Source organism: Heterocephalus glaber, unplaced genomic scaffold (genome assembly GCF_053883595.1).
Source record: "Heterocephalus glaber isolate CG9 unplaced genomic scaffold, H.glaber_assembly_v1.0 deba00000896, whole genome shotgun sequence".
Classification (NCBI taxonomy): domain Eukaryota; kingdom Metazoa; phylum Chordata; class Mammalia; order Rodentia; family Bathyergidae; genus Heterocephalus; species Heterocephalus glaber.
The window spans coordinates 1947946-1958308 of NW_028258170.1; the positions used below are offsets into that span (position 1 = coordinate 1947946).

At 37.1% G+C, this 10363-nt stretch overlaps 1 protein-coding gene and 1 pseudogene across 1 annotated transcript; both read right to left on the bottom strand.

The window, feature by feature from the left end:
- Nucleotides 1–311: 311 nt before the first annotated feature.
- Nucleotides 312–1244, bottom strand: LOC106008069 (olfactory receptor 5W2-like). Its single transcript, XM_013067183.2, has one exon. It carries the CDS (start codon nucleotides 1242–1244, stop codon nucleotides 312–314), a length of 933 nt encoding a protein of 310 aa, XP_012922637.2.
- A 7937-nt stretch (nucleotides 1245–9181) lies between these two features.
- Nucleotides 9182–10106, bottom strand: LOC106008068 (olfactory receptor 5W2-like; annotated as a pseudogene).
- Nucleotides 10107–10363: the final 257 nt, after the last annotated feature.

Here is a 10363-nt window from a genome sequence, read left to right on the forward strand (position 1 = left end):
TACTTTTACTAGATTATAGGATCCATTAATTTCATCAAAATGATAAACAAATGCACAAAAGCATTAGTGAAAACTTGATAAAACTTAATACACTCAAACTAATGCCTGAAAGACAAAATATGCAAATAAAAATGCTGGCAAAAGTAGAAGTATCAGGAAAGTTTTCCAAAGAGAATTAGTACTATACATGAATTCCAGAGAATGGAGCACCTCAGCTTAGAGAAACACAACATATGCACAAATGAGTAATAGTACAAATAAGTATTGGTATAAATAGTCATCTGGGAAAGGTTTGGATTTATTATAAATATTTAAATCCACTTTCTAGTTTTCAGTTTTTCAATAGCTGCTTTCACATCTTTATTTCTTAAACTATAAATCAGAGGATTCAGCATGGGAATCACCAGGGTATAAAACAATGAGGTCATTTTGTCTTGCTCTAAGGAATAAGATGTACTTGGCCGGAAGTACATGAAGAGCACAGTTCCCTGGAAAATTGCAACTGCAGTTAAATGGGAAGTGCAGGTGGAGAAAGCTTTAAACCTCCCCTCAGCAGAGTGTATCTTTAAGATAGATAAGATGATATAGGAATAGGAGACAAGAACTCCCAAAATGGTGCTCAGTTCAATGAATCCAAAAATGGTAAATATGGCTAACTCATTGATCTGGGTCTCTGAGCAAGACAGTAATAAAATGGGTGGGATATCGCAGAAGAAATGATCAATCTCATTAGACCCACAGAAACACAGGCGGAATGTCAGTGTGGTGTGTATCAGAGCATCTGCCAGTCCCACCAGGTAAACCCCAGCCACCAGCAGGGAGCACAGCCTGCTGGACATGTGAGCTGTGTACAGCAGGGGGCTGCTGATGGCCTTGTAGCGATCCAAGGCCATCACCGCCAGCAATATGCACTCAGAGTCTACAAAGGTGCAGGCAATGAAGAACTGAAGAGCACAACCAAAAAAAGGGATTGACTTGTCCTTGTCAAATATATCAACCAGCATCTTGGGTCCAACTGCTGTGGAATAGCAGAGGTCACAGAAAGACAGGTGGCTGAGGAAAAAGTACATTGGTATGTGAAGCTGGAAGTCCATTCTAATTAAAATGATCATTCCAAGATTTCCCAGAAGATTAATGACATAAATAAGTAGAAACAAGATAAATAGTGTTACTTTCATCCTAGGGTTATTAGTAATCCCCACCAATATGAATTCAGTCAATGAGGAGCAATTTCCTTGGTCCATTGCTCATAATCTTGTTAAGCTTTTGAGAAAATCATAGAAAATTGCACATTCATATATTACAATGCTGGACATCAATGATATATATATGGCAAACATATGATATTTTCTTCAGTATCCTATTTATCCTGGTCATGTTATGTTTTCAAAAACATTTTCATCTATTTGAAAAGAAAAGAAAAAATCTAGAATGTCAGACAATTGAAATTTGATCCAAATCCAGATCTAAATCTTCATGATATGTTTGTGTTTCAACATGTTCCTTGATTTTTAATGGCCTTATTTCCTTATTTCATGTAATACTTGTGGATGAATTGAAATCACATTGGATCTTTCAAATGGCACTGAATAAAGCAGATATTACAGAGACAAAGGTTTAAAATGCCTTATTAACCAACTTCTAGTTTTTATAATATCTACATATACCTTAAATTTATATGATGTTCCCAAATATCATAGTTTGTTCAAAATTTGTTCTTGAAATACAGAACATAAAACTGGCTAATATTGAATTACTATGGAACTTTTATTGGTCCATACTTTCTTTAGTATTTTATAAGAGAAGTAATTTTCATTTACTTTTTCTTTAGAAATCTATTATGATTTTGCCATAATACTCACTATCTGTTTATAGCAATGTTCTGATACAAAAGAATCAGCCTTTTGTTGAAAAAAAGAACTAAAAAGAAGCAGAAGCAACACATTTAACAATATATTTACAATTCACTGAATTAAGAATACTTGGATATTAAAAATTTGCAATAGAATGTGAGAAAATCAATATTTATGAGATGTTTAGCTTTCTCTGCCTTTTAGACAAGTGCAACTTTATGTTTCTCTGTTGACATATGAAAATTGAAATGTCAATGATATATTTTTCATTTTTAACAAACCTGAGCAAAATATGGCATGTTCCACATAGAATTGAATTTATCAACACTGTTTTTAATGTACCAAGTCCATTATTTTGAAATAAAACAAGAAAGTATCTGAAATTCACATATGTGCTTACACACCAACAAAATAAAGAGTTTCTTATGTTACCAGGGTAAAATAAAAAATTGGAATATTATCCAGTGGATAATATTACAGTCAGTCATATTCTTCCAATTCGGATTTAATATATAATTGTTTCAAACATTAGATAGGAGAAAATATTAAAATAAGAAGAAAGCATAAGATGATTAATTTTTTAACTTCTCACATTATTTCTTTTTCTAAAATGGTGATAGCTTAGTTCTTTTTTACCCTAGATTTCTACGTTTCCATTTGCAAACATACCTGAGACAAGCGTCTTTGGTAGCTGAGCCCAAGGCAAACAGCAGCTTATTTTACCAAGCAGCTTTGGGGACTTTGGACTCCGAAGTTATTTCCCAGGGGCTTTGCTGTGTTTAATTTTGCTTCTGTTTTTTTTTATTTTGCCCTGCAAATACACTGCCATTAGTTATTCACAGTTGTAACCAAATTATGTTACAATGAAAACTGCAAATTATTTTTAATTCTAAAATGTAATATGAATTTTCCTTCTCTGATCAAAGCAGAAATTTAATTAATTTCAAATAACCTCTGATCACTGTCAATTCCCTTTTGTGGTCCATTATTTCTCCCATTTTTCAATACTACTCTTTACCATCTCAGAAATATTATTGTCTTTTGATACAATTATTTTATTTAATTAAGTGAATAATGAATGCATTAAGACATTTACCTTCTTAAAGAAAACATCTCTTTGTTTATTAGCATTTTCATAAATCAGTGCAGCCACCACCACTATATAATTCCAGAATGTTGTCTTCACCCCAATCAGAAACCAGACCTAATAGCAGTCACAGCCCTTTCCCCTTGCCCTACAATGCCTGGCAACTACTAATCTCTTGGTAGTGCTCCATATTTGTCCATTCTGAACAGTCCACACAGTCAGAATTATAGAGTATTTAGTCATTTGCAACAGACTTCTCTCATCTACCTGAATATCTCCAAGGCTCTCCCATGTTGTTGTTTGTCAGGATACCCTTACTTTTGTGGAATGTTCCTTTTTTCAGGTATAATACATTTTGATTTGGGGCCAGGGATTTAGCTCAGTGGTTTCGCCTCCTGTTGCACAAGCACAAGGACCCAAGTTCGATCCCCAACATAAAAAAAAATGTTGATTATGCCTTCACTGGTTGTAATGCAATTGCTTTATTTCTTCTTTCTGGTGAATATGAGTTATGATAGTGTACTGATATAAGGGGAAATGATGTAACTCCCAACCTTGCTAGATATCCAAAGTGCAAGTTCCTGTTCTCTAAAGTCAAAGAATGAATTCTAGGAACAACAGAGGTTAAAAGTAGGAAAATTATTGGGAAAAAGAAAGTTTCTGTCTATGAGAGACAGAAGGAGGACTGAAAAGTGGGTTGCCCACTCACCCAACTTCTCAAAGTTGTTTTATGGAACAAAGCCACGAGGTGGAGTGGGTTCAAGGCAGGTTCAAGGTGAGAGGAAACTGTAGTCAACTAGTGAGATTATTAAGTACAGTCACTTAGGTAATATTAATCCAATGAGAAATCCCAAATTCTTATGAATGAGGCCATCAAGTATCCCCTGACAGTGTGAGACACAAGCTCCCTCCAGAGAAGAAGTGTGAGTTGCATGTCCCTCACCCTTTCCTGCAATACTCTGAGGGGTGTGGCCCAGGAAGAATACATGAATATCAGAAGTTTCCTATTCTGCCACACTGCTGATGCCATCTTTCAGAAAGAGCTAACTATAACAGTTTGATTATACTATGACAGTGTAGGCCTTTTTGATGGAATTTTGGAAAATCTTTGAACTTTTGCACTGCACTTGAATTTTTGTATCTTTCTCCAAATGTGGCAGCTTTTTGGCTATCATTGCTCCTCCCTCCCTTCCTCTCTCTCTCTCTCCTCTCTCCCTCTCTTCTCTGTTCTCTCTCTCTCTCTCTCCCTCTCCCTCTCCCTTTCCCTCTCCCTTTCCCTCTCCCTCTCAGTCCCTCCCTCTCATTTTTTGAGCCAGGTTCTCACTATATAATTCAGGGTGGCCTTGAACTCACAATGATCCTCCTGTCTCAGCCTCCCAAGTGCTGGGATTACAGGCATACACCACCATGCTCAGCTTGGCTCTTATTTCTGTAAATAAGCCTCCTTACCACCCTTTAGTTTTTTCTTATCTTTCTTCAACTCCTATGATGTAAATATTTTCTTGATGTCACATAAACTCTGTGAGTTGGCCTCAGTCTTTTTCATTATTCTTTTTCTTTCTTCAAATTTGATTCTAAATTTTCAAGTAACTGGTCTCACAGTTCATAGATTTTTTCATATCCTTTATTAATTCTGTTGTTGATGCTCTTTCTCATTGTTTTTATTTCATTGTTTGCATTCTTTACTGCAACATTTTGGTGGATTCTTCTTTCTGACTTCAATTATTTTGTTGAAATTCTTTGTTTGTTTTAGTTCAGTAAACCATCTCTTTGTGTTCCCCTAATAAAATTCTCTTAAATATCCTTAGATAAATTATGTTGAGTTTTTAGGTTGGAAGCATATAGACATCTTTTACTTTAAGGACAGTTACTAGGATCTTTTTTGGTGGAGATCTATTTCTTTGCTTTCCCACCCTTGATTTTAAATTTATGTTTCTTACTGATTTATGTTGACATCCATTCATTTGAGGGAATGGTTCTTTCTTCCAAATTTCACAGGCTGTTTTCACTGGGGAAAGACTTTCCCTTATGGAATATTGTGAGCACTCTGTCTGAGAGACAGGGTGGTTCTGCCTCACATGAGTCAGTGGTGTCCCCTCTGTGCTGTTCTCTCAGCTGAAGTCAGTGGAGGGGAGCACAGCAGGGCCATCAGGGCCAATAATGAGTGGGTGACTGAGGCAGTAGTGAGGGTCATGAAGCATTCAGGGGCCAAGTTTCCTGGAGTTCCCACAATATCCTTTCCTCTCACTTGTGCAGTCATTGGCAGGGGCCTCTTTAGTGATATTGGTTCTAGCTCATATGCATATTCATGATGGCAAGGACACCAATATGTTGTCTGTGTCTCCCATGGAGTAGACATGGAGCTGAGGATGGAATCATGGGCACTTGTGCAGGGAGAGCAGCTGGGATTTGGGGCAACAGTGCCCAGGTGTAATTTCCCCACCTACTACATGGTTAAAGGTGGACAACACAGGAGGGTTCACTGGAAGGTGAGGGTCCAGGATCCAGTGTGTGTGTGTGTGTGTGTGTGTGTGTGTGTGTTTGCGCAACACTACAGCAGCTATGGGTCCATGTATGAGCTAGGTGGCTGTGGCAACAGGACTTGTGTATCAGTCAGTTCCCCTTGTAATAATAGCAAGACTCTAATGTATTGCAGCTATGCTGGATTACTTACTTAAATATGTATCTTTATCTTCTCTTTGTATCTTTAAATCAATTCCTTCTCCCACATCCACCAAAGACTTACAACAAATATTAATGATCAAATAGTATAATATTAACAAATGTGTGTAGTAGAATAACATCATCTGCAAGATCGTATATCTTAGCTCCTTTCTTTATCCATGTCACTGAATTTCCAGAAGAGAAGCATGATATAGATTACATATGATCATATGGAATCAAATGCAGTGTATGTGTTTACATGTGTAGCACAGGTAATAGATATGTAATGGTGAGAGGTCATATAAAAACACTGATTAAATTGGTAATGATTTTCATTGCCTTGGTGATCAAGAGATTCTATATTTATGTCAGGTGCAGTAACTGTCTTCCCTTCAGCCTTCTTGCTGCAAACACATCATGAAGGAAGGAAGTACTCAGTGCCACTCTGGGTCTCTCGATGTATAAAGTGAAACGTATGTGGAACTGGGGTTCTCTCTGTGACAGAGGCAATGAGCCCAGGTTGTTTTAAGGCAACTTCCACATGATATTTCTGTCTCTGAATTCTCAGAACTTTGATTTCCCTGCTCCGTGAACCGCCCCCCCACTTTAAAGCAGAGAGGAGCTACTTCTGCACATGAAATGGGTGATAATGAGGCTGTCTAGAGAGTAAGAATTACAAAAGGTCAAATATTTTCAACTGTGACCATTGTAATGGATGTCTTCACATTCAGAATTTAATCAGTACTTCTTTCACATCCAGTTTTATTACTACTATATAATCAGAAAACTGAGCTTCAATGCTATATTGAATATATATATATATATATATATATATATATATATATATATATATATTGGTACTGGGCAGCCAACTCGGGTCCTTGCTCTTGCCCAGCAGGTGGCGAAACCACTGAGCTAAATCCCTGGCCCCTTCAATGCTATATTATGACTGACCTAGAGAAAAAATCATAATAAAGACATGTGTTATAGTAGTATCATTGAGATTATGAAACAACCACAGTTCTTATAGTTCTTATTGGAAAAGAGAATTGGTTCCATTGAGTAAAATTCTACAAAAATGCCCTGTTGGCACACACTTGTAATTCTGGCCATTTGGGAGGCAGAGGCAGGAAGACTTCAAGTGAAGTAGTGCCCTGGGCAACTTCATGACTTAACAAGACTCTGTTTCAAAATGAGTGGGTGGAGAGATTGGGGATGTAGCTCAGTGCAAAAGTGCTGGCTCAATTCTCAGTGTAGAAAACAAACAAAACACAACTCTACAGACATACAAAATTGCATGACATATAGAAATCTTATGAGCCCCAAATTCCACTACTGAACATTTGTGGAACTGATGTAGTCATCATGCCCACTCACAGACACAAATACAAACAAGTAACCTTGGCATTATTTGGGGTAACAAAGGACTGAAGGAACTCAATCATTCTCTTCTTTTGCTCAGATTGTTATTTTGTAACATCAATGTAGCTATACCAGCTCAGGTTGTGAATCAGCATAAGTTTTTGGGGAAGGTAATGTTTCTGCTTTTGAGGAGTGGCTGTGTTGAAGATGTTAAAGTGATTTAATTTCTTGTATATTCTACAGCATGGATGAACCTAGAAAATATTAAGATGAATGAAAAAAGTTGTACACAAAAATAGCATATTATATGATTTTTATGTGAACATTCTGAACAGGGAACTAAGCTGAGATAGTTAATAGATTAATGGTTGGGTTGCTAGGTGCTGGGGAGAAAGAAGAAGGGGAAGTAATTGTGTAGTGGGTGAAGATTACTTTTCTTGTTGCTGAAAGTATTCCATGTATTGGAGAGTGATTTAGTTGCACAATAACGTAAGTTTTATGCTCAGTGAACATTGCTTTCATTGAAAAAAACAAATAGGAAAGAAAAAAAGAAGCTAAAGCTAGGACCTGACTAAACAAAATGTAACCTCAGGGGCTTTAGCATTCCTCAGAAAGGGACAGGAAAGGAGCTGAGGAGAAAATAAGTCTGGAAAGAATCAGATGTTGATCAAGGGCAACTGCATGTCCTGGAGGTATGCACCAAAGAAGTAAAAGATGAGCAGAAAGATCTAATTTCATGAGGTAAATGGCAGAAGGTTACTAGCAATCAGTTAAGTGGTTTCACTTTGCTTCAACACAACCTTCCTCAGGACTATATCCCTGCATTAGTAATGGGCTCATCATGGAAAATGCTAATGAAGTAGAAAAGGCCATTTAAAACATGACTGTCTGCAGTTTGAGGAAAAAATGTTTCTACTCTGAGCAGGATGAGTTTCCCACCTTCACTAAAAATGGCAGGAAAGGTAAATACAATACAACAAACAAATACAATAAACAGGAACACACACACACAGAAACACACACACACACGCACACACACGCACACAGGAAGAAGAGCACTCTCCTTGTTAAGTCCCAGGTGAGATTTGAGAAAAAACTTTAAACACTAAAAATACCCAGTTATTACATGTAATTATTTGTTTTCCTATCTCCTCACAATCATCATGTACTGTACATAAGCAGACAGGAACACCAAGTCCTTGAGGGATTCACAACCTTTTATTGCATGCAAGGGATTCATGTTTGCAGGGTGAGAACAAAACAATACTCAGAGATAACTCTCTGTGCACTGGACTCCAGGAGTATTAAAGCAGGACAGAGAGGGTCAAGAACCTTTCTGGGGGAAGGCACTGAGAGATGGTGTTTAACAGTGTCTGCACACATACTTCCTGACCAAGACCAGGGCTCTTTGCATTTCTCTCTCCCTGTTCTGCACATCTTTACTTCTGAAAAGACACAGGCCTTTCTGCCTCAGGCCTTCTCTAATGGAAAGATCCTCTGCCTGTGAATCCTCTGCTTTCCTCTGGTTTCATTTGCATGGATCTGATATAAAATCCCTCTGGCCCAGAATCCTCTCACTTGCACACTGGACTTAGACAATCTGCTCTGGATATGTTTGCCTGAGTTCTTTCCATTCCTAAAGGATTTGAGGCTTATCATGAGTTCAGTAAATGTACTGTTTAGTATTATGATTTCCTTCCACTGGTTTATAAGATTAAGTATAAGATTCATTTCAGCTTATCAATGCTGCAGGATTTACCATGAAAGTAAGCCTTCAAATAAAAGCACTTAGGAATCACCCAACAGATTATGATATAATTGAACTAATCTTGAGTTACTAATTTACAAATTTAAAGAATAACTTGTGAAAAGCCTGTCAAAAAGGAATGTCTGGAACTTTTTCACAGAAAGATAACATCATATTCATCTTCATGATACATAAAGGAAAGACAGGCATGAAGTCATATTCTTGAAATCCAAACTACTCCAGAGACTAAGGAGAATTAAAAATTCATTGGCATTCTGGAAATATAGGAAGATAATATCTAATAAACAATAATAATGAGAGATAGCAGATGAGAGAAATACTTCAGAATATTTTCATATTATTAGGTTTTAGCACTAACACTCATTTCATTAAACTGAATTACGTTCTCTGCCATATGGTTTTAACAAAAATCACTATACATGGGGAATTCTGAGTAAAATTTTAAAATCAGCTTTTGTTTTTAATTTTTTCCAGGGCCTCTTTCCCATCCTTTTTCCTTAGGCTATAAGTCAGTGGGTTCAGCATGGGCATCACCAGGGTGTAAAACAGTGAGGTCATTTTGTCCTGTTCTAAGGAGTAGGAAGAACTTGGTGTGAAGTATGTGAAAAGAAGAGTTCCTTGAAAAATTGAAACTGTAGTTAAGTGAGAGGTTCAGGTGGAGAAAGCTTTGACCTTCCCCTCAGCAGAGCGTATCTTTAGGATGGATGAGATGATATAGCAGTAGGAGGTGAGGACTCCTGAAATGGTGCTTAGTTCAAAGAAGAAAAAATGATGAATAATACCAGTTGATTGACCTCTATGTCAGAACAGGAAAGGAGAAAAAGTGGAGGTAAATCACAGAAGAACTGATTGATTTCAATAGATCCACAAAAACACAGGCAGAATGCCTGTCTGTGTGTATCAGAGCATCTGCCAGTCCCACCAGGTAAACCCCAGCCACCAGCAGGGAGCACAGCCTGCTGGACATATGGGCTGCATACAGCAGGGGGCTGGTGATGGCCTTGCAGCAATCAAAGGCCATCACCACCAGCAATGTGCACTCAGAGTCTTCAAAGTTGCAGGAGATGAAGAACTTCCGAGCACAACCGAAAAAAAAAGGAATTTATTTATCCTTGCCAAATATGTCAACCAGCATCTTAGGTCCAATTGCTGTGGAGTAACAGAGGTCACAGAAGGACAGGTGGCTAAAGAAGAAGTATGTGGGTATGTGGAGCTGAGACTCCATTCTAATTAAGATGATCATTCCCAGATTTCTCAGGAGATTAATAAGATAAATAAGGAGAAATGTGGTAAATAGAGTCACCTTCATCTCAAGGTTACCAGTAATTCCCAAGAAGATGAATTTAATCAATGAGAACATTCTCTGGTCCATTATCCTTGTTCTTCTCTAAACTATTGATAAAATGATAAAATAATTAAAAGCATAGCTGCATGTTTTGCATTTATGAAGATCAACAATATATTTGTAAATTAGAATATAATTTGTTTATTGTTATATATACTTTGGAAAAATTATGCCGTCATATGTTTCTTTTTAAAAACTATTATCTACTTGAAAAGAATAAAATATGTCTGAGATAGACAATTGGATATTCTGATAAATCTAAATTCCATTTATGAAGTGTGTGC